The sequence below is a fragment of the Castor canadensis genome, chromosome 8, assembly GCF_047511655.1.
Source record: "Castor canadensis chromosome 8, mCasCan1.hap1v2, whole genome shotgun sequence".
In the NCBI taxonomy this organism is placed as follows: domain Eukaryota; kingdom Metazoa; phylum Chordata; class Mammalia; order Rodentia; family Castoridae; genus Castor; species Castor canadensis.
In genome coordinates, this window is record NC_133393.1 from 85,208,808 (window position 1) to 85,233,133 (window position 24,326).

Sequence of the window (24,326 nt, forward strand, 5' to 3'; positions counted from 1 at the left end):
GAGCTCCAAAGACCACATTTTGAGAACCACTGTCTGGTATAACACACAAGGGAATAGGGGGAAATTTTGCCAGCTCAGGCTCTATAAGGGACCTCTGGAAATAGATTTCACTTTTCTGTTGTGGTCCATCCCTCATCATCCCCATTTGGTGCAACCATCTGAATAGAAACCTCATCCTTTTGGGTCTGAGTCAAGGCTTCTCTTGCCCTTGATGGAAAAAGGAAACAATGGTTTGATTGCAGGAGTGTTGAAAAGAAAGGAATTTTGTCCCAAACTATCACTCTCTTTGCTCCCCAGAAGGCTTTTTTTTTTTTTTTTCATTTTCTGGTAGTACTGGGGGGTTTGAACTCAAAGGCCTCTACTTGCTAGGCAGGCACGCTACAAATTGAGTCACAGTTGAACTTTAGTTGTTTTTCAGATAGGGCTTCATGTTTTGCTGGACTGCAATCCTCCTATCTACAGAGCTGGGATCACAGGTGTGTACCACCATGCCTGGCTTATTGATATAGGGTCTCTCTTTCTGCTAGGGCTGACCTTGAACTGCAATCTTCCCAATCTCTACCTCCTGAGTAGCTGGAATTACAGGCATGAGCCACTGCACTTGGCCCACAATATTTCTTCTATAAGCATTTCCTCCCACAATTAAAGGTAAAGCTTAAAATATAAATGGCCCTGGAAAGAACTAACACTTTAGGTTAGATTCTTCTATTCTATGCAAGAAATCCCTTACATATTGGAGTAAAAAGGGAGGATACCCAGAAAAGGGTAGAGACAACACAAATGGAAAAACATGATAGGTTCTGAAGAGACTTCTCTTTCACATTTTGCACAAATGGAAAAACACGATACATTTCTGAAGAGACTTCTCTGTTTTACAGTTTGCCCAAAGAGGACACAGAAACGATTTTTATCTAAAAGGGATCGGGTGGCCATGAGGCAGAAGGCAGTTGGATGAATGAAAGTTTGAGGCTAATTCCCTGTGGGAAAAATCACTGAAATCTATTCACTGGTCTGATGGCTGTTGCATGTTTTATTATTTGTCCAAAAGAGGTGGTGCTGGACCGAGGTAGAGAAGACAATAGTACACCAGAAATGACCCAAAAGGACAGCCCCCTTCTGAAAGCCCTTAGACTCCAGGATGCTTTTCAGCTGGGTGCTATAATTGCACCTACACTTACTATCCCTACAGTTACTAAAATAAATAAAAGGCTGGAGGGTAACATGTAGTTAATAAGAGGTATGACTGGATAGGAAGGAACATCACCCCCACATGCCCTTAAACAAAGTTTGTGAGGAGCTGGATTTATCAACATGCCAGATCCTCCTTAAAAACATGTAAGCAATGTCTTTCTAGTCATTAAAGACCAAAGTCTCTCCTCATACCTGATACCGCAGGCATCTTAGTCCTTAAAATACTGAGTGACCCTTGCCTTGTAATTCTTGTCACAGACACAATAACCTATTGAGTCAGGGTAAATCTCTTTGACTGTATTTCAGTGATTCCATGAATAGACTCTGAACCTGTTATACATTTATACAAAACTGCTTGCATTTTAATTGTCTATTTTTCCCAAAAGTGGGTTTTTGTTTTCTATCAGATTCTCAGATAAGTCTGTGATCCAAAACATATTCCTTATAGACAGTTTTATATAGAGCTGATTTGTATTAAATACTTAAAGTGGGAGTCAAATAAATGGCATAGTCCAGTTTTAACACTGGAACCCGATATTCCCTGTTCCCTTGGATATCTCCTAATACTAATCTGAAAATACTCCTGTCTATAAGAATCTAGGGTAAGGTCTGCTTGCAAAGGATTGGCCATTTTTCTTACTTCATCAGGAACATAAACAGGAGAAGTGCGTTCCAGGCAAAGGAAGGCTGCTCTTGGTAGAAGGAAGGAGTCACATATATTCTAAGAAGCCAGTCAGCAAAATGACCCTACTTTCAATTCTTCTTGAGGCCAGGACTCTGAGGAGCTGTGATTCACCCAGTTTTTCCTAAGCAGATGGAAAGTCACTACACTTTTGTAACTCTCTTCCTCTTGCCTGGCTAATCCCACCAATTGTGTTTGAAAGGTAAGTGTTTTAGGGAAAAGCCAGAATCTAAGCATTAATGAGAAAGTATTTCATTTCATCTTCTTTGCTTCTCTTCCCTCAACCCTAAACTGCTCTTACATACAAGACAATTTTTAAATTATAGACTGGTATTAACACAGTTATCAATGTAGAGAAGCAATGACCAACTTACCAACTAACAGATGCTGGAACATGTATACGAGCCCTAGTGTGAGCTCGTTACAGTTAAGAGTCTAGTGTGAGCACCTTCCCAGCACTGGGGACAAATCATAAAGCTCATTGCCCAGCATCAGCTGAGAAGTTAAGCCACAGCCTTCTCCCCTAAAATTCTGGTTCTGGGGAAATGAGATCCTCAAGAATAATTCTGCCCCCTTAATAAGGCAATCAAAGTCAAACAAGAGTATGGTAACAATTTCCAAACACTGTAATTCCTGTCCTAATTTTCCAGCACTTAAAACAAGACAAGATCAAAAAACCCACTTAGCACAAACATGTTATATGTACCTTGCCTGAACTCAACAAAAAATAGCTCACCTCACTGAACTTCTCTTTCTCTCTCCCATGTAGAAAACAATTTTTAGCTCAGAGATTCAGACCTAGACATGTAAATTCACAATTATCTTCATCAAAGATTCTGGGGAAAACTTTGTACACAACTGAACCCATCATTGAACAGTTTCCACTTGGGCTCCCTTTATCACTCAAATTACTTCTTATCTTGAAACAAAACAAACAAAAAGCCCTACACAATCCCACTACCCTTATTCCCAGAACACAATCCCTAGAAAATCTAGCTTGTACAGTTTGCACTGAGCATGCTCTCTTCAAAGACCCTGCACACATATACACAGACACATAAAGACACAGTCAAGAAGAGAAGGGTCTGTTCAAGGGAAAAAGTTTTTCTTCTGTGTGGGCCTGGATTACTTGAGGGTATAAGGTCCATCTTTTAGCACTGAAGTGTGATCTCTTAGCTGGACATATGTATGTGCTAGAGAAGGTAGTAGGAAAAAGGAGGTGAAAAATATTTTTCAGCAGATGGGGTTAGATGTATATATGATAATGGGGGAAAGGTGACAGACCCACACAGGAACATCTGACCCCCTGGCTTTCATGTGGATAAAAATGGGGGCTCTGGCTGCCTGACCACCATCTCTTTCCTATTTCCTCATTATTTTCTAACCCAGTGTTCACCAGAGTATGTTTCATGGAGTCATCAGTTCTGTAGAATGGAAAATAAAAAGGATATTAAGGTCAAACAAATTTAGGAAACACTGCATTAACAGAAGCTAAACCGCTTACTGCAGAAGTTTTCAGACCCTTTACTATACTAAAATGGACTTTCCCTCTCTATGTAGTATATATGTATACATACATATGTAGAGAGAGAAAATATTATTGGTATACAAGAGTGATACTCAAAATATTTAACTGATATGGCATAGATTCCAATCAATGAAAATGGACCTCAGCCATAACTGCTGGTTCCCTTGTACCTTTGAGAATGGGCTCAAGCTGAACAACAGCCCATATAGTATGCATTGCTTCCCAAAATTTTGCCCTAAGAACTCGGTTTTATGTGTCATCTCACAGAACTGGTGAGAAATGCTCTGGCCAATGCTGGAACATCCTCTCTCTAGAGATAGTGTTGGGCTCATGGTTCTGGGCCATTGGGGTGGAGAGGGGCAGCCCTGGCAGTGACTACTGGTAGCACCGGCTGATAGACTTGACCATAGCTGCAGTGGAAACAGATTTCAAAAGACAGATGTCCCTCTGTCCCAGCTGCTCCGGTGACTTTGTCCCTGATGGGTCAGTAGGTGCCTGTCCAGGTGGTGTTTTCGGCCAAAGCTCTTCTCACAGCGAGGGCACTGGAAGGGCTTCTCCCCGGTGTGGGTCAGCCAGTGTCTCACTAGGTGGTGCCTTCGGCCAAAGCTCTTCCCACATTCTGTGCACACATGGCACTTTGGCACTGGTGGGGCACGCTGCCGTTTCCGAGCCCCAGGACTCTCTCCAACCTCTTGGCCCTTGCAGGATTTGCCTTCTGCATGCACTCTCTGGTGGCTGGCCAGATGGGAGTTGCATCGAAAATTCTTGCCACATTCAGAGCACCTGCTGGGCTTGTCATGTAGGTGGGTTTTCTGGTGCCTGATTAGGTGATGTCTTCGCCCAAAGCTTTTCTCACACTTGAGGCAGCTATAGGGCCTCTCGCCAGTGTGTGTTTGCTGATGCCTGGCAAGGTGGGAGCCCCACACAAACTGTTTCCCACACTGGGGGCATGTATGGGGTCTTAACAGGGAATCCATCTCTGTGTTGCACAGAATGTTTGAGAAGCTCTCTTCCTGAAGAAAAGGTGGGCCCAGAGGCACTCCTCTGGAGCTTCTGGGCATGGACTCCCAGTTCTCATCCTGCTCTGGGTTCCAGAGGACAGTATCTTCAGACACACTGGATAACATCCTGGGAGGTTCTGCTTCTAGTTCAGGGGTATCCCCCTCATGTTCACTTCCATCTCCTGAACAGAAGAGAAAATACAAACCCTGAAAGGGGAGTGACAAGACAGTACCCCAGGACCCAAATCTCAGGTGAGGTTGTATGATGCCAAACCTCACCCCAGAACAATGTTCTCATGTACAAGATAGGAAAATAAATACAGAGGTTTTAAAAGCCTAAGCTTAAGAGCAGATTAGCGAAGTTTTAACCTCAGATAGCCCACTTAACTTCTCTATGCCTTCATTTCTTCTCCTGTAAAACAAAAATAGTAACACCTCTCTCAAAGTTGTCATAAAATAGCACAATATCTACTCAGAGTAAACACTTAGAAAATGGTATATGCTATTATTTATTTAATTAATTAATATTATTCATTCACTGTTGCTTATTACTATGAATCACAATCTTCTTGCTTAAGAATAGAAAAAGAAAGTGAAGGAAGGTGTTACAATCATTACTGGCTGAGTGACCATCTGTCAACAATACCAAAGACATTGTGGAAGGTGTCCCTGAAATGAGTGGGAGGTTGAACAACAGCGTCAGCTATAATAATAACTTTTATTGAGTGTTTATTGTGTGCATGGCACTGTTCTACTGTTATACGTTAACATAGTAAAATCTCACAACTTATAGATAAGGAAACCAAAGGTCCCACAGGTATGGTCCAGAATCCAAATCCACAAAGTCTGACTCCAGAGCCTGCCTTCTAAACTCTTCTGCTACAGTCTTGTTTTGGAAGAAAAAAATCTCTAAACCTTCTGGGGGAAAAGGGGACGCCGGGGTGGGGAGGGAATGTAATGACGACATCCCAAGACTGAAAGTCTATTCTAAGTCCTCACCTGTATATGTGACCCTCAGAATATCCCTCTCTTCTAAGTCCTGGGGGTCAGGGACCCATTGTTCTTCTCCTCCTTCTAGTTGAGAAAGCATGTCCAGTTTGGGAATTGGAAATCCTGCTCATGAGAAAAGAAAATAGAGATGTCAGTTCAATAGCAATTCTATATTTGTGAAAAACCGTTGACTCCTAGATTATTCATTGGAACTCTAGATAAAAGGCCAGGTACAAGCCTCCTGCACCCTACTATTTCTGTTAAGTCTATCTTCTTTGTCCTATAAAATCACACACTCTTACCCAAGAGATATGTTCTCTTCCACTCAAATCTTTCCAGCCCCACCATCCTTTATGGTCATAAGTTTAGTTACAGTCTACTTTAGTCTTACTACAACTGTCTCAGCCCCTGGACCTCCAGCTCCTCCAAGTTTCCAAGGACCTAGTTCCAGATGTCTCTGTCTCTGGTTTGTAATAGCCTGCCAATTCCCAACCAAGCTTTTTACTCTATAATTCAGCATTATTTGCTATTTGGAAAAAAAAATCCCTCACTTTATTCTCTTGGGGTTAGGATGGAAGCCTGGACAGATATCCTACCAAGGAAAGACACCCCATACACTATCCAATAGCCCTGAAGCAGAAGACTCCCTCCTCCCAGGGTACAACCTTTTACTAGCTAAGCAAAGTCATGCTTACTCAGAGAGACTACTATCCCACAGTTTTCCTGCATGACATATTCTCCATAGAAGTCTGTCTGAGAGGGATCCAGGCTCCGCCACTCCTCCTGAGAGAAGCACAGTGACACATCCTTGATGGTTACCAGACCCTGAAACAAAATACAGCAACTTCTGTCAGCAGCTGCTCCTTATAGAAAATGTGATCTCAGTATGAAAGGTAGAAGTAGTAGAAGAGAGAGGGCAAAAGAGGATTTGAAGTCCCTGGGTAAACCACATAGTTTTGGAAATGAGGAGAGGAGTAAAGAAATGAGGTCAAGGGGTGAGGGGAATGTCACTAGAGGAGTTTCCCAAATGGGACCATGAGAAGTCAGAGGTACCACAAACTCATCACTTCCTCTGTTTAATTACAGGTATCTATTCAGTCTTTTCTTACCTGCCTTACTCTTTTTATTGTAGAGATTCTGTATCATCTCTCACTTGACCTTTCCTTTTCTATCAACACAAAATGATACAAATAAAATATCCTTTCTCACCTCCCCTACTATACTATATCCTTATCTTTTCAGGTGGCACCATAAGGTGATTAGGCCTAGAATCTGGAGCTAAATGATTATTAGTTTTACCGCAATTCTGGGAGTATGATGTTATACAAGTGCCTTAATCTGTCTGCGCCCCAATTTTCTCACTGTAAAAATGGGATTGAGTTGTTCTCAGAATTAAATTAATTACATATAGCACTCAGAAGAGAGCATACATGATAAGGACTCTGGGAGTACAGCCCCAACTATTATTATTATCTTTCCATGGATATTGTATTGCCTTCTGAATCTAGACATATTTTCCCTCTCTGGTTCTGCCCCTTTACATATTTCTTTTTCTCTTCTCTAAATGTTTCATCATCTACCCAATCCTGTTCACTTTATGTTCATCCAAGCTTTTTTTCAGGTCCTCTTTCCCTAATCTTACCAGGAATTTTTTTTCTTTCTTTTTTTTTTTTTTAAGACCAGGTCTCACTGTTGTCCAAACTGGCCTCAAACTGGGCTCAAGTAATTCTCCTGCCTCCCTGGTACCTGAGACTACAGGCATATGCCATCATGCTTGGCTTCAGATTTCTTTCTTAAAGGAAGTTAATTGTTCTTAAAATCCCCCCTGTGGATAACAAAGCCATCCATTAAAAAACCCTAAGGATCTTATGTGCCCCTCAGAAAGGGATAGAATCTATTCATTTATAAGATGAACATACCATTAGTGTTCATGTGAACTAACATATCAATGGAATGATGCCAAAGCTGTAGAAGGGCAACTGTGATGAGACTTTGGGAGAGGCCAAGGGAAACACAGCCCACCTGTGATCCGGCTGCAAGAAGTGCAGCTGCCATCTCCCAGTCTCCGGTGCTCCCCTCCTGGGGAATTGCAGGAACCCAGGGAGCAGACTGAGCTGGTGAGGGGAGAGAAGAACCATTACAGATGAACTATCCACCCTTTTCCAATATGTACCTGGGCCCCATTTTAGAGGAGCTTAAAGGGTCTCATCTCCTGTATCTATGCCCATTGTTAAAACTCAAGTGCATAAATGTAGATAAAGAGACCTTCACTTGAAATGTTCTGTAAGGGTATTACATGGCTTTTAGTTAGACTAGCTGTGGCTTGAATTTATATTACTTGAACGTGATGTAATTTTCATCTAGTAAAGTGAATCTTACTGGCTGTATTCTCCAACAGTAATCAGTCGCTACCACTTGCACATAGAAAGAGTGATTATGTATGAAACAGGGCCACCCGGTTATATTGTTTGGAGCATCCAGGCGCCTATTCTGTACCTGAGAGCAGGGCCCAGGAAGAATGGACTAGACCTGATATTGGGTATATTGTTTGGTCCATAGCAATTTAGAGATTATTTATCTCTACTCTTTGAACTGAGATTAGGAGACTACTCTATGGTTGTGCTTTCCACCCTGTGGTCTCTCACCCTTCTCCTGAAGGGATTGTGGCTCCTCTTCAAGGTCACAACACAGGTGCTCCAGTGGCCCTGGTGCTGTTCTCCATGGCCCCTCTTCCCGGTTTCCCCTTTCCACCTGGGGCTCTGCTCCATCCAGCTGTACATTCATTGACTCCCATCCTGTCCCCAAGGCTGCTGTCTGTTCTGAAAGCATTTTCGTGGCAAGCCCAAATTGTGACCTGGAACAAATCAATGTTAGCTATGCCCATGAAAATGGAAAGGGATGATACTCCTAAAGAAGTTATAGAGAACAGTCCCAGGGATAAAAGATGAAACGAGGTAAGAGGAACTTGATGGAAAGTAAACTTTAAAAGCCTGATATGTTCCAATCAACTGAGCCTGAGCCAGATTTCTAAGAGGAACTAAGATATTGGCAGGTGCTATATAGTGGAGTCACTGTTACTTTGGGGACCTCAATAGTACAAAAAAAAAATCCTTGAAGGCTGAAAGAAACTCATTAATCCTATAAATCCAAAGGCTATCCATTTTATTCCAACCACTAAAAGTACAGGAAAGTAAGCAATCAGGAAGGAATGCACATAGACCTGCTTTCAACAAAGAAGGATATAATTAAATGTAACATTTTCTGCCACAAGTCACACCCTCATCAATTAGTTTATAATGAAGTGATTCCAGCCAAGGGGTATATGTGTTATGATGACACAGCTTTTTTTTTTTTTTTTTTTTTAAGGCTGAAACAAATGGTGCCTCACTTAGGACAAACCTCAACAAAGAGACACATGATCTGTCACTCTCATGAGAACCTACATAAATATGGTAGAAAGACCAGTAACTTGGAAAACAGACATAAATCTCCAAAGCAACCCCAAAAGATAAGAGGAACTGTTGGCCAATATGGAGCTGACATTTAATTAAAAAAAAGTAAATGAGAATTGAAAGAGTTTGGACCAGGGATGGAGAAGGGAGAAGGGAGAAGCAGTTCTGCTAACATGAGCCTAGGGTGAATAAACAGCCCTGTGATTTGAGATAAGAAACACACCTGTTTGTTTGGCAGGCACCAGTCATAACTCATTAGAAAAATACATTCAGTTTTAAAGAACAGTATGGAAAACCAGTGTGTATTCATTGAAAAGAAATGAAGTTAAGAAAGGGATAGAAATCCAGCCACTGGAAAAGATAAAAACAGAAATAGTTTTCTCTTATCAAGCAAAGAAGGCTGACAAGTGATGAATATATTTATGGAGATGAAACAGAAGAAATGGACTCTAACTCTCAAGAGAAGAGATTTAGATTAGATAAGAAAAATTCTTAATAATGGTACAGTGCACAAGATTGAGTTGTGGGCTCTTCTTTTCTCCAGACATCTTTAGAGCAGGCCAAATCCCAATGGAGAAATAATCTGACTCTGCAGAATTTCTTTCTTCTTGGTGACATACTTTTGTGACTTTTATTCAATACCCAAGTAGTCAGAGCCAGTGAAAGACTTCCAAGAACAGGCCAGAACAGGTCTGGGCTCACATCTATTCAATGACATTTGCAAGAGGACCAGGATAGGTACCAACAGATGTCAAATCCTTTATTTTCTTGTGGACTTGTTTTTGACAAAAAAAGGCAGGTGGAATTCCAAGGCCAATGAACAAGAACAGCAAATTTCCCTTTCATCTCAGAAGTCCAAAGATGGCTCTGGGCCTCATGGGAGCACCCTGAATCCATTCCCATCTTAGCTTTCCTTTTCAGAGACTTCTCATGAGAAAGAGAAATTCCCAATACAGCAATAAAATAGAGAAATTTCCATTTTCTCTGAATTCCAACCCTGTCTTTTCTTCACTTTTAACATATGGGGTACCAATACCCCATCTTCGCCCTAAATATTCCTTGTTCTCTGGCTCCTTTGGCCAAACCTCCCCCCATGTCTTCACCTCTAGCTAACTATCTGGACACCACGTCTCAAACCCATTTCTTCATCTCCCTCAGTAGAAGAGTCTCTTGATGAGAATCGTCTTTCTGCAGAGTGCACTGGGCCAACTGTAAACTTCCTGTGGAAGTGCTAGCAAAAAATCTCAGCAAAGGAAGGGGTGGGTCCTTGTCCCAGGCCTGCAGTTCCTAAAACGTTCATGGCAGAGCCAGCACCTGGACTCTTAAGGGAGTGGCCCTAACCTGGTTCTTCCTAGTTCCAGATAATCCCATGCCTACTGGGGTCTGGGTTCTAGGGCTTTCATTCCCCCTCCCCGCCACACACCCTTTTCCTGATGTGTCTGGGTGGCAAGGCATCTGCAGAAATAAGTTTTTGCATCTAGTGTTGTTAGCCAGAAAAAGAGCCACGTTATCAAAAAGAGTGGCCCAAGGGCAGAGGGACAAGTGGCGAATCTTGGCCTCTGCCGCGGGTGGGGCATGGGGCGGGACAGGAGCCTGCCTGGCAGTAGGGTTGCTTCTTCCCTCCTTCTTGTCACAGTGCCCCAGGAGAGGGTCAGATTTCAGAGAATCCGAGCAGGGAAAGTGAGGTCAGAAAACAGGCTTCCCCAGGAGCTGGAGCATAGGAGCAAGTGAGGCGAAGAGCTGCCACCAGGTTAACTGTGCGCGAGTGACAGCGGCGGGAGCCGGCGGGGCCTGACGGCGACGACAGGAACAGGGCGCGAGGCAAAATGTCAGCGGGGCCCGGAGGCCGCAGCGCTCCTCCTGCCCGCCCGCCCGCCCGCAAGGGTGACCGAGCCCTCGCCGACTCCCGGGAAGCCAGGCGCCCCTCCCTCCGGTCGCGGTCCCCTCCGGACGGGCCCCACTCACCCCGGGTCGGCTTGGCCCGCGGCCGGGTGCCTGCCTCCCTCCCGGGAGCCGCCTGCCCCTCCCCTCCGCCCTCGGCTGGCGCTTCGGAGCCGGCGGCCGGCCCAGCCAGCGACAGGCGGCGACGGCGGCCCGGCGGGCGCTGGGGGGCGGGCACAGGAAATCCCCGCCCGCTTCCGGGGCTCGGCGGCTGCGGCGGCGGCGGCGGCGGCGGCGGCGGGGGTGGGGCAGGGGAGGGGAGACGGGGGACAGGAGGGGGAGGGTGGCGGAGGGCCGCCGTCCCGAGACCCGTGCCGGCCCAGCCGGGACCTCGGCGCCTGCCTGGCTGCGGTGGCCGCGTCCAGCGCTCTGCCCAGTGGACCATTCTGCACCCGGAGCCGCCCATCGGGTCTCCCCTGCACGTAGCTTCATTAATTACCTCGAATTTAATAACCGCCCGTTACAGGCCCGATTGTGGCCGGAAAGGCGATTTCTCGATTCAAGCCTGGATTCCGCAAGGAGTTTGGCTTCCAGGTGTCAAGATATCGAGGATCCAGGGCTTGAGCGCCGAATGAGGAAGGGTTTATGCAAGTCGCCCTCCCCAAGATGGTGCTGTCTGAAGCAGGCCTTGCGCCTGGCTGCCCTGTCCACTGCGCACAGGTGCCATCTGAGCTCTTGAAATGTGGCTAGGCTAAAGAGAGATGGGTTGTAAATGCGCGCACCCTTTTAGAAGACTTAATTTTGTGAAATAGTGTGAGTGGTATTTTGGATGTATGAGGTTAAATGTTTTTTGGACCCAAGGCTCAAACTCCTGGGATTCCACATACCAACCAGGGCTGGCTCTCTGCCCCTAAACGCCAAAGAAGCATGGTGAAGGCAGAGAAAGGAGGTTTATTACAGAGTAAGCACCCAACCCATCTTCAGCCATCTTCCAGGGTACAGACATGAGCTAGGTAAAGAACTGGGGACAGAGACAAAAGGTAGGGATAGTTAAACAGTTCAGTCACAGGTGTGGTCTGTTTGGCCATTATCTCAGTCTTTGTTCTAGGAGTTGTTAATTTGGAGGGTTGGTGTTATGTCCAAAGGAGAGTCTACTTTTGGGGGTAGTTTCCATCCCCTGTTATGAAGATATTATGGATCATTCCTGTCCTTCCTTTATTCCCAGGTGGTTGCAAGGTGACTGCAGAGAGAATGTCTCTGAGCAAAGACAGATACAAAATGTAGGACAGATACCATGCTTTTCTCTTACTCTTAGTTAATTTGTGGGTCCAAGTAAGGAGTCCATGTGTCACAGGAGGGCTCAGACAGAGACTGAGAGGGAACCAAAGCAAGTTTATCAAGCAAGCCGGGCAGTGGCTCAGCAAACTCAAGTCCAGAGGCTGAGTCCCCAGAACAAAGGGGGCCTTTCTTATATACCATTTAGAGCAGGTTACAGACATGGGGAGAGGTACAGTTTGTCCCATACATAATCACATGTCATTGTATTGGCCACTTTAACCTCTCAGGCGAGGGGACCCTTCTCTGGTCTCCAGGTAACCTTCCCCAACTCCAGTTCTTCTTTGTTTCACTGTAGCACTCATCATTTCCCTTCCCCTCCCTGCCTTCCTGCCACACGTGCTTCTCAGCAAAAGCAGTTTAAGTACCTATTATAGTACAGTGAGAATTTGTATCTGAGATTGTGGAACTAAGGTCATTTATGTTACTCTTGGTGATAAATACAAGATGTGTTTATCAGGGTAAGCTAACTTTACCAGGTTTTGAGTGGCTTAACTCCATCAAGGCTTATGTTTCATAAAAGTCACAGTATGTTGTGGGTTGGTTGAGAGTGGTGGGTGGGGTTGCTGCTCTTTGCATTAATGGAAGAACCCGGCTGTTCGTCTAGTGTCTCTCCCATCGCCTGCGGCCTCAGCATAGTCCCATCTGTGGGCCTCAGATAAGGAGAGAGACCTGTGGCTGAATTGTCAGCAATGTTAGGGGCCAGCCCTGGAAGCATTGTACATAATTCTCACCACATTCCTTGAGCCAGAGTTCATGTGTGCATGATCACATGGCCTCCTACCTAACTGTGGGGTAGCTGAAAAGTAAAGTACGAATCTAATAGAAATGAAAATGGTGTTTTAGAAACACTTAGCAATGCCTCTGTGCACAATGTTAAAATTGGACATATCCAGTGCATCTGAATTTTACCTGAAAAGAGTAGTCAGGAAAAGCTGGTAAGTATTTAACAGCCAGACTCTCTTTTCCGCTAGGGAAACAACCCAGTGTGAGATACCATTCTAAAATAGAAAAAAAACAAAACAAACAAAAAAAAAACCAGGAAGTAAAACAGGCTTTGACCTAATGATAAGTGGGTCATTAATGTTTAACAAACATTTACTTTATGCCAGAACATTGTCTTAAACATCACAGGGGATTAATGTAAAATGCCATTATATTATGCCTTGATGTGCCATCGTTTTAACTGTCAATCAGCAAACTGTGAGATGTAGACATTATCTCTGCATGAGTTTGGGGCATTAAGTGAGCAGAGGCAAAATAGAAAATTGAACTTCGTCTGCCTTCTAATCTGGTGCACCTGTCACCAGAGTTGTACTTTACCGTTCACAGTATTATATGAAAGGCCAAACTCCTATGCAATATTGCAAGGTGGATAATTAAATATGTAGAGAATAGTAGGCAGATGATTCCATCTTTTAAAGATTTTCCAGTGGAAGAGTTTCAGTATCAACTTTGAAGGTGAGATGTAAGAAGGGCATCCCTGACAGCATCAGAAGACAGAAATGGACATTCTGTGGCATGAGTTCTTCATGCCATTCTGAGTAGAGAAGAAATAAAGTGGGAAAACTGATAGAATATCGGGTCAAGGATTTGTTTGTGCTGAGTGCTGGTAGCTCATGCCGTAATCCTGGCTACTCAGGAGTCAGAGATCAGGAGGATCGTAGTTCAAAGCCAGCCCAGGCAAATAGTTTTTGAGACCCTGTCTTCAAAAATCCTTCACAAAAACAGGGCTGATGGAGTGGCTCAAGGTGAAGGCCCTGAGTTCAAGCCCCAGTACCACAAAAAAAAAAAAAAAAGAATTTGTTTGCTATGTCAGGTGATAGTCACTATCTTGTGCTTATAAGGAGGTGATATATCCAATGGGTCTAATTATATCATTATAAGGAAATCTGGTGGGCCTGGGCTGCCCTGTTGAGGAAACTCTGGTAACAACAGAATGGAAGAGTTGGGCCCACACTGGGATTCTAATGGTTGTAATACAGACTTCCTTAGAACACTGCAGTGTTCAACCTGGGTATTAGAGAGGGGTTTCAGACATTTGGGTCTCAAAGTTCTCCATAAAACTTCAAAATACCGTAAAAGACTTTTATCAGCCTGACTTTCTCTCTCTCTCTCTCTCTCTCTTTTTCCTGCTTTCTTTCTTTTCTTATTTTTTGTGGTACTGGAGTTTGAAGTCAGGACTTTTGTGCTTGCTAGGCAGGTAGTCTACTGCTTGAGCCATACCTCCAGCCCTTTTTGGTCTGCTTATTTTGAAGTAATGGTCTCACTTTTTGCACAGGCTGGCCAGAACCGTGATCCTCCTGTTGTGCTTCCCACTGTAGCTGGGGTGACAGATGTGTGTTACTGCACCCAGCTTTTGTCCACTGAGATGGAGGACTTACGAACTTTTTTTTCCTGGGCTGGTCTGAAACCAAAATCCTCAGTATCCTGCATAGCTTGGGGAGACAGGCATGAAACACCACGCCCAACTATTGGTTGAAATGAGGTCTTGCTAACTTTTTGCTGTGCTGCCCTCGAGCTGCAGTCCTTTCAATCTCAGCCTTCCAAATAGCTAGGACTATGGGCATGAGCCACCAGTGCCTGGCTGGCTCCTTCATTTCTAATTTTTTTGTTCTACTGTGATTTGAATAACAAAATACAATGCAGGTGTTCACCAATTTAGGAAAGTGTTATAAAAGTTCTTTTACTAGACTATAAATGTCTGTTCAGACATAATAAAACTACGCCTTCCGTTTCTAATTGCTAATCAGGGCCTAACCACATTCATTTTTAAGGAAGCATTTTATTAGCATATATTAATTGTACAGGGTGGTTTCATTGTGTCATTTCCATATGTGCTTACAATGTACTTTGATTAGATTCATCCTCTCCATCATTCTCCTTCATCTCTCCTCCCCCCATCTTTTCATGCAAGTACATAAAGTATATCAACCATATTCACCTTCCTTCACCCTCTCCATTCATCCTCCCCTTTCGCACTAATACCCACCCCCAAACAGGATATTTTACATTCCTGTCCTTCATTTTTAAAGTTACATTCATTGTTCAAAGGGGTTTTCACTGTGGTATTTCACACATGCATTATTGTACTTTAATCAGATCGGTCTTCTGCTTTGTCCTTCTAGCCCCCTGTTATTTAACACTTTTCAGTGCATTTCGCTATGCCATATTCATACATTCATGCATTGTATTCCAGTATTATTCAGTGTTATTCTCTTCTCCACTCTTGCCACCCCCAGGCCTCTCAAACAGTCCCATGATTACAAACATGTTCTATGTATATGCATATATGATCATATATGTGTTTATGTATACATTTGTCTTTTAGGTCTAGCTTCCACATATGAGGGAAAATATGCAACTTTTGTTCTTCTGAACCTGGCTTGCCTCACCTAAGATGATGGTCTCCAGTTCCATCCCTTTACCTGAAAATGACATAATTTCATTCTCCTCTATAGTTAAATAATACTCCATTGTGTACATACATATTCTTAATCAGTTCATCAGTTGTAGGGCATCTGGGCTGTTTCCATAGCTTGACTGTTGTGAATAGTGCTGTAATAAACATGGATATGTGAGTGTCTCTATTGTATCCTGATTTACATTCCTTTGAATATATGCCTAGTAGTGGAATCACTATATTTATGGTAGTTCTGTTTTAAATACTGCTTTGCATCATGGTTGCACTAATTTACATTTCCACCAACAGTGCATAAGTGTCCTCTCCCTCCCTCTCAGCCACCATCTTCACCAGCATTCACTGGTATTTGTTTTCTTGATAATAGTCATTCTGTTCTGAGTGGGGTGAGGTGAAATCTCAATGTCATTTTGATTCCCATTTCCTTGATGGCCAGTGATGTTGAGCATTTCTTCATGTATTTATTGACCATTTGTACTTGCTTTTAGAATTGTTTGTTCAGTTCATTTGCCTATTTATTAATAGGGTTGTTGATTCTTTGGAAGATTAGTTTTTTGAGCTCCCTGTATACTCTGGTTATTAATCCCTTGTCAGATGTAAAGATGGCAATGATTTTCTCTCATTCTGTAGGCAGTCTCTTCAGTCTAGTGCCTGTTTCCTTTGCTGTGCAGAAGGTTTTTAGTTTGATGCAGTTCCATTTGTCAAGCCTTTCTCTTAATTGCTGAACTATTGCAGTTCTGTTCAGGAAGTTCCTGACTATGCTTATATATTCCAGTGTTTTTCATGATATTTCCTGTAGTAGTCTCACAGTTTCAGGTCTTACATTAAGATCTTTGACCCACTTTGAAATAATTCTAGTAAAGGATGAGAGACTGGGATCTAGTTTCAGTCTTTTACATGTGGATATCCAGTTTTCCCAGTACCATTTGTTAAAGAGGCTTTCTTTTCTCCAATCTATGTTTTGAGCTCCTTTGTCAAAAATCAAATGGCTGTAGCTGTGAGGATTTTTGTTTCTGGGTCTTCTGTTCTGTTTCTTTGGTCTTTGTGTCTGTTTTTGTGCTAGTACTGTGCTGTTTTTTTATTACTGAGACTCTCTAGTATAGTTTGAAGTTAAGTATTATGATAGGAACTTGAAAAAAAAAACATTGCTGTTTTTGCTGAGGATTGCTTTGGCTACTTGAGGTCTTTTGTATTTCCATATGAAGTTTCAATTGATTTTTCTGTCTCTTGAAGAATGTCATTGAAATTTTGATAGGGATTGCATTGAACATATAGAGTGTTTTCTGTAGCATAGCCATTTTCACAGTATTGATTCTGCTGAGTCTTGAGCAGAAGTTCTTCCATCTTCTGATGTCTTCTTCAGTTTCTTCAGTGTCTTACAGTCTTCTTTGTAGAAATCTTTCACTTCCTTCATTAAATTTATTCCTATGTATTTTTTCAAGGCTATTGTAATGGTATTGTTTTCCTGATTTCTTTCTCAGTCTGTTCATTGTTGTACAAAAAGCTACGGATTTTTGTAGATTTATTTTGTATCCTGCTATTTTGCTGAAAGTGTTCATGAGATCTAAGTTTCTTGGTGGAGTTTTTAGCATCTTTTAGGTATAAGAGAATATCATCTACAAATAGGGATAATTTGACTTTTTCCTTCACTGTTTGAATCCCTTTAATTTCTTTCTCTTGCCTTATTGCTGTTAGGCAGGCACCTTTTGTCTTCTTTCTACCTTTAGAGGAAGTGGTTTCAGTTTTTCCCTATTTAGTATGATGTTGGCTATAGGATCATCATATATTACCTATAAAATGTTAAGTTATGTTCCTCCTATTCCTAGTTTCTTCAGAGTTTTTATCATGATAAGAATGTTGAATTTTTGTCAATGACTTTTTTGGCATCTATTGAGATGGTCATGTAGTTTTTGTCCTTGATTCTGTTTATGTGTTTTTATTACGTTTGTTGATTTGCATTTATTGAACCATTCTTCATCAACTGCTTCATCATACACCTGCTTCATCATGGTGTATGATCTTTCTAATGTGTTGTTGGATTCAGTTTGCAAGTATTTTGTTGAGGATTTTTGCATGTATGTTCATCAGAACATACCTATGAGTTTCTTTTTTTGATGCATCTCTACCTGATTTTGGCATGAGGGTAATACTGGCTTCATAGAATGATTGTGGTAATGATCCTTTCCTTTGTATTTTCTGGAATAGTTTGAGGAATTTAGGTGTTAGTTCTTTTTTAAAGGTCTGGTAGAATTCAGCAGTGAATCTATCTGTGACTGATCATTTTTTGTTTTGAGGTTCTTTATAACTGTTTCAATCTCATTACTCATTTTAGATCTGTTTAAGCTGTTTATGTCCTCTTGGTTCAATTTTGGTGAGTCATATATGTCAAGAAATTTATCAATTTCTTTTTGATTTTCCAGTTTTCTGGAATATAAGTTTTCAAAATATTCACTTATGATCTTATGATTTCATTGATGTCTATTGTAATTGCCCCCCATTCATCTCTATTTTATTAATTTGGGTCTTCTTTCTTCTTTTCACTACTTCGGCTAAAGGTTTGTTGATTTCATTTACCTTTTCAAAGAACCAATTTTTTGTTTCTTTAATTCATTGTATTGTTCTTTTTGTCTCCATTTCATTTATTTCTGCCCTAATTTTTATAATTTATTTTTATCTACTACTTTGGGGATAGTTTGTTCTTGCTTTTCTAAGAATCTGAGGTGCATCATCAGGTTATTTGAAACCTTTCTAATTTTCTGATCTGTGTGCTCATGGCTATAAACTTTCCTCTTAACACTGCCCTTGTTATATCCCACAGGTTCTGGTAAGTTGTATTTTCATTTTCATTTGAATCTAGGAATTTCTTAATTTCTTCAAATACTCATTGATCATTCAAAAATGTATTGTTCAATCTTTATGAGTTTAAATTGCCATTGATTTCTAATTTTATTCCATTGTGATCCCTTAGCACACAGGGAAGTATTTCAGTTTTTTGTATTTGTTGAGATTTGTTTCATTACCTAAGATGTGATCTATCTTGCAGAAAGTTCTATCAACTACTGAGAAATATGTGTAATCTGCAACTGTAGGATGGACTACTCTATAGATGTCAGTTAAGATCATTTCACCCATGGTATTGTTTAGTTCTAGGATATCTTTGTTAATTTTTTGTCTGGATGTTCTGTCTATTGATGAGAGTGGAGTGTTGAGATCTCCCACTATTATTGTATCTGGACCTATCAGTTCTTCTGTGCTCAGAAGTATCTGTTTTATGAACTTGGACACACTGACATTTGGTGCATATATATTTATACTGTTATGTCTTCTTGCTGGATTGTTCCCTTTATTAGTATGCAGTGACCTTCTTTATCTCTTCTTATTTTCTCTTAAAGTCTGCTTTGTCTGATGTGAAAATAGCCACTCCTGCTTGCTTTTGAGTTCTGCATGCTTACTCTATTTTTTGGTGGGCCTGGGGTTTGACCTTAGGACTTTGCACTTGCAAAGCAGGCACTCTAGCACTTAAACAACACCTCCAGTCCTGGATTCTGCTTTTTGATCTAATTGGACAATCTGTATCTTTTGATTGGAGAGTTAAGTCCATTTACATGTACAGTTATTGTTGAGAATATTTACTGATTCCTGCATTTCAATTGTTTCCCTCCTGCTGCCCCCTCCTCCCCCAATTTGAGCCTATTGTTGCTTGTTCTTTACTTTTGCCATTGCTCATCTTTTGGTTTTGCTGGTTTAGTGAGTTGAACATACTTTCTACTTTCCTAGCTCTCATGAGTTAATCAATTCTCTTCCTGAATTTTATTCTTTCCTGGTCTCTTATGCTTGTGACAGTTTTTCTTCCTCTTCTGTGTGAAACATTACCTTAAGTATCTTCTACAATTCAGGATTGGTAAACATGAACTGTTTTTGCTAGTCCTTATTATGGAACACTTTTATTTCTCCATCAAAATTGAAAGATAGCTTTGATATATATGGTATTCTTGGTTGGCAGTTATTTTCAGAGCTTAAGTATATTGCTCCATGCTTTTCTGGCTTTTAGAGTTTGTGTTGAGAGGCCTGAGGTGATTATTATGTGCTTACTTTTGTATGTAAGTTGGCATTTTTCTCTTGTAGCTTTCAGTATCCTTTCTCTGTTCTCTAGTTTTTGGCACTTTAATTATGATATGACATGGAGTTGTTCTTTTCTGATCATGTCTATTTGGAGTTCATGGTGCCTCCGTACATGGGTATCTACATCATTGCCCAAATTTGGGGGATTTGTGCTATTTTTTCATATGATTTCCTATACCTTTAGTTTCTATTTAAGCTTCTTCTTCCACCCTGTCAATTCTTAGGTTTGGTCTTTTGATCATGCCCCAGAGTTCTGGTATGTTGTAATCATAGGTATTCATTTTGTTCTTTGTGTTGTCTGAGTATAAAATATCCTAGATCTTGTCCTCCATCTCTGATAATTCTTTATTCTGCTTGATTTTGTCTGCTGATAATGCTGTGCACAGTGGTTTGTTATTTGATTTATTGAGATTTTCATTTGTAACATTTCTACTTTTCTTTATAATTTCCATTTCCTTTCTGAACTTCTCATCCATGTTGCTGACTTTCTTGTCCAGATCTTGAATTAATTTCCTAAGTTCACTTATCTATTTATTTGAATCTTCATTTTTAAAACTAGGATTCTGAATTCTTTATCTGACTTTTCAGTCAATTGGTTGTCTCTGGATTTGGTTATTGACTTGTTGCAAGGTTTTGGAGGCATGATATTGCCTTGCTTGTTCATAGTTGTGTTTCTACATTGCAATTTATGCATTTGTTAGGGTGAGTTTCTCTTTTACTTCCTCTCTAAAGGAAGAGAGCAGATTGAAGTATGAAGATCAGCAGTTGAACAATAAACCAAAACTTTAAAAAAAGTAAGAAGGAGAAAAACTTAGCAACCTCCTAAATAAGTTTGTCTATGAATACAACTCAGGTTGCATGGACTTGTAGCTTAACAATAGTTAAGCATTTAAGTATTACAGATGAAATAATATAAAGAACGGGGGTAAGGAAAGGAAGTAGGAAGATAGGGAGGGAGGGGATAAGGTATAGGAAACAATAGTATGAGAGAGCATTGTATAATATTTGCAGAGAAATATTGACTGTTTTGGGAAAAAGAACAAAAAGAAAAACCCCACAAAACAATCAAATAATCCCCCCCACACACACACAATTCAACAGATAAACTAAAATAAACAGAACAAAACAAAGCAAATCAGCCTGTATTTCTTGCTGAGGAGACATATGCATACAGGATATCCTCTATCTGGCATTCTCTTTCAGTCTTTGACCTTTAAGGATCTATCTGGGTCTTTTTATTGTAATTAGCTACTGTTGCCCTCTGGACAAATGCTGGAGTAGATCCTCTCTTGGAGAAGCCTCTGTGGGTGCTATACCAACTGCTTCAGAGCTCCGGAAGCCCAGGACCAAGCAAGTTGTGCTCCCCGGTTCAGCAGTTCTTCTGGATGGTGGGGATTCCTGACTCTGCTGGCAAGGTTAATACGTTGTTTCCAAGCACAACCCAGTGACACCTGGCAGGTTTCTTAAGAATGCAGCTTTTGGACAGGCAGGGCCTTCTAGCTCCCCAGGCAAGGTTGCTTGGTGATGGGACTGTACAATGTCAGTAGGTAGGGCAGGTGGGATTTCTATGACTTCGGTTCAGTCTGGGCTGCTTCTTGAAGTGGTAGCTGTGAAAGCTATGCAGGTGGGATTGCTTTTAGCAAACAGTGACTGAAAACTTGCTCAGTTGCTGTTCTGCCATTTTTTCATAGTTCTCAGAGTGCTTCCTCCCTTTCTCTCTTCAGGATATAATTTTTCTTGTTATTTCACTTTTCTCTTTCACACAATCAAAATAACGGATGCTTCGAATCCACCATCTTGCCTCCAAATCCCTACCCATCATTTATGACATTGCCTATTTTCCATTAAAAGTTTTGAAGTTTAGTGTCAGAGATGAATTTTCTATCCACAGGGCAGTGAAGACCATTGCTTCCTGTATGTCCATGGCTATGTAGGAAGGGGAAGGCTGAGAGAAGTCTTGGGTTAGGACTCCTGTGGGGAAGAAGGGTAAAGGGTCTCTTACCCTTACCCAATCATTAGCAAACAATTATACCTGGTACTTGTATGGCACCTTACACTTTACAGAGTGCTTTTTTGAACAAGTGATCTTCATAACTCAGAAGAGCAAATTATTTTTATCCCTAATTTACTGTCAAGAAAACAGTAGTTGAGTTATTTAAAACTCTAGACTTGCCACTTTTTATTTTCTACAATCCTGGGAAGATTTACCTATGTAAACCTCAGTTTTCTAATCTGTACAATGAATGCTATTACACTGCTTTTATAGGGTAAAAGTGGGGAATAAAAGAGATGATGGAAATAAATAATATATAGGAAGAATTCAACAAATGATAAGACCTAGGAATTAAAGCAGGATAATGGGTGAAAAGAGGAATCTAGTAAGATGATGGACAGTACAAAAATGGAATGAAAAGATAGTTTATTTCTGAGTCTCGAAAGAACTGGTTGAAATGGAGTGAGCTGGAGATAAAGGAGAAGTGGAGATTATGGAAGGGTTACAGTTATTGGTAATAACTAGGTACAGACTATGACTGTGAAAGTAAGTGACTGAAGCAGTGGTCAAGATTATTAACAATAAAATAAAGTCAAGAAAATGAGAAACCAGAGTGTTAGTAGGATACTATATTTGAGTGTATCCCCCAAAATTTCATGGGTTGGAAACTTAATCCCCAACTCATATGTTAATGATATTTGGAGATGAGGCCTTTGAAAGGTAATTAGACTAGGGCAGCCCCCATAATTGTATCAGTGGTTTTATAAGAAGAGGAAGAGCAATCTGAACTAGAATAGTTGCTCTGTCTCACCATTTGATGCTTTTTGCCATGTTATGATGTAGCAAGAAGGCCCTTACCAGGTCCTGAGGAGATGCTGGTTCATGTCTTAGATTTCCAAGACTCCAGGACTATGAACCAAATAAACTTCTATTCTTTATAAATTACCCAGTCTCTGGTATTTTATTATACCAACAGAAAATGGAGTAAGTACAAAAAAAATTAGTGCCAAGAGTAGGGTTGTTCCTATACAAATACCTGAAAATATGGAATTGGTTTTGAAACTCAGTAATGGGTAAAGACTGGAATAGCTTTGAGTTGAAAGCTAGAAAATGCCTGTCCTGCTGTGAATAGAGTGTCAAGGATAATTCTGATAAGGGCCCAGACGAGAAGACTAAGGAATGTCTGGAACTTCTCAGAGATTACCTAAGTGGTTAGAACCAGAATGTTGATAGAAATGTGGACCACAAAGGCCATTTTGACACAGAACTGAGAAGAAGGTATTGGAAACTGGAATAAAGACCATCCTTATCATAAAGTTTCAAAGAATTTGGCTGCATTGTGTTGAGACCCTAGGACTGTATGGAATGCAGAACTAAAGAAAGATAAGGATATCTGACAGAAGAAATTTCTAAGGATTAAAGCATTTAGGCTCCTTGTGACTACTTTTAAATGCTTATAGTGAAATGAGAAAGCAAAGGGATAATTTAAAGACAGAATTTATAATTAAGAAGGAAGCAGAGCAGAAAGAATTGGAAAATCCTCAACCTGGTTGCATAGTAGTCAATGAAAGCGTTTTCAAGGGTATAGCTGAGCAATTGATTGCTAAGGAGATTAGTATAGATAGAGAATGGAAGAAAGAACCTGAAGGCATTTCAGAGATTGTGGAGTCTGCACCTTTTATCACAGGCTTGGAGCTCTAGGAGGGCAGAATGTTTGGGAGATGGGCCCAGGGCAACCTCCATGGGTTTGCTGCCCAGTACAACCCCAAGTCTATGCAGTATGAAACACATTCACGTTGTGATCCAGCACACCCATCACTTATATTCTATTTTTGGAATAACTTGAGGAGAATTGGTATTATTGGTTCTTCTTTTGTGAAGTTCCTACCATAGACTTTTCTCATTTTTTAAAATCCTGTTATATTTTTCTTTTTGATAAGGTAAGATACTTGGATTTTAGTACTTAATAATTTTTTATAGTTAGTACTTTTCATGTCTTGGTTTTAAAAATTATTCCTTATTGATGATGTCAGCAACATGGTGGAATATCTCCTATTCCTGACTATTCCTTCTCCCCCAGACACACAGAGGAAACAGCATGACAAGGGTTGAAGACATAGCTCAGTGGTAGAGTACTTGCCTATCATGTGTGAGGCCATGGATTTAATCCCAAGCATTATAAATAAATAAATAACCAAATAAATAAATAAATTTCAGCAGTAGGAATCTTGGAAAACTCACAAATACATCGAAATTAAGCAACATACTCGTGAACAACTAATGGATGAAGGGACAAATTAAAAAGGGAAATGTTAAAAATCTTGAGAAAAACAAAAATGGAAACACGTCATACCAAAATATACAACGCAGGAAAAGTGGTCCTGAGAAGGAAGTTTATAGCAACAGTTGCCTATATCAAAAAGAAGAAAGAGGTAAAAAGGAAGAGGGAAGGCTGGAGGTATAACTCAAGTGGCAGAGTGCTTGCCTGAGGCCCAGAGTTAAAACTCAGTACTTAAAAAAAAAAAAAGGAATATCTCAAATAAACAACAGGTTCAACAATATCAGGTTTGATGTTACCTCCCCAAGAAACTAGAAAAAGACCAAACAAAGCCTAAATTTACAGAAGGAAAGAAATAACAAATATCAGAACAGATATAAACAAAATAAAGACTAGAAAAGACTAATAGAACAAAGTTTTTTTGAAGAGATACAATTGGCAAACCTTTAGCT

The 24,326-nt window shown here is 40.9% G+C and overlaps 1 protein-coding gene across 2 annotated transcripts; it reads right to left on the reverse strand.

Moving 5' to 3' along the window:
• Positions 1-794: 794 nt before the first annotated feature.
• Znf641 (zinc finger protein 641) lies at positions 795-10,940 on the reverse strand. Of its 2 annotated transcripts, XM_020184520.2 has the most exons (6): positions 10,810-10,940; positions 8,038-8,246; positions 7,415-7,506; positions 6,088-6,217; positions 5,402-5,515; positions 795-4,584 (listed from the first exon to the last, which is right to left on the reverse strand). In XM_020184520.2, the coding sequence occupies exons 2-6, from the start codon at positions 8,219-8,221 to the stop codon at positions 3,830-3,832; spliced, it is 1,275 nt and encodes a 424-aa protein (XP_020040109.1). In that variant the 5' UTR covers positions 8,222-8,246; positions 10,810-10,940; the 3' UTR covers positions 795-3,829. The 2 variants fall into 2 exon arrangements, with proteins under 2 accessions (XP_020040109.1, XP_073939354.1); XM_074083253.1 differs by lacking the exons at positions 7,415-7,506; positions 10,810-10,940 and having other exon boundaries at positions 8,038-8,163.
• Positions 10,941-24,326: the final 13,386 nt, after the last annotated feature.

Excerpts from the sequence above, each read along its gene's own strand:
- Znf641 (XM_020184520.2), bottom strand. The coding sequence starts at position 8,221 with ATGCTTTCAGAACAGACAGCAGCCTTGGGGACAGGATGGGAGTCAATG. Across the intron at positions 7,507-8,037 it reads ACAATCCCTTCAGGAGAAGG|CTCAGTCTGCTCCCTGGGTT; the intron begins GTGAGAGACCAC and ends TCCCCTCACCAG. Across the intron at positions 5,516-6,087 it reads TGGGATAGTAGTCTCTCTGA|GATTTCCAATTCCCAAACTG; the intron begins GTAAGCATGACT and ends TCTCATGAGCAG.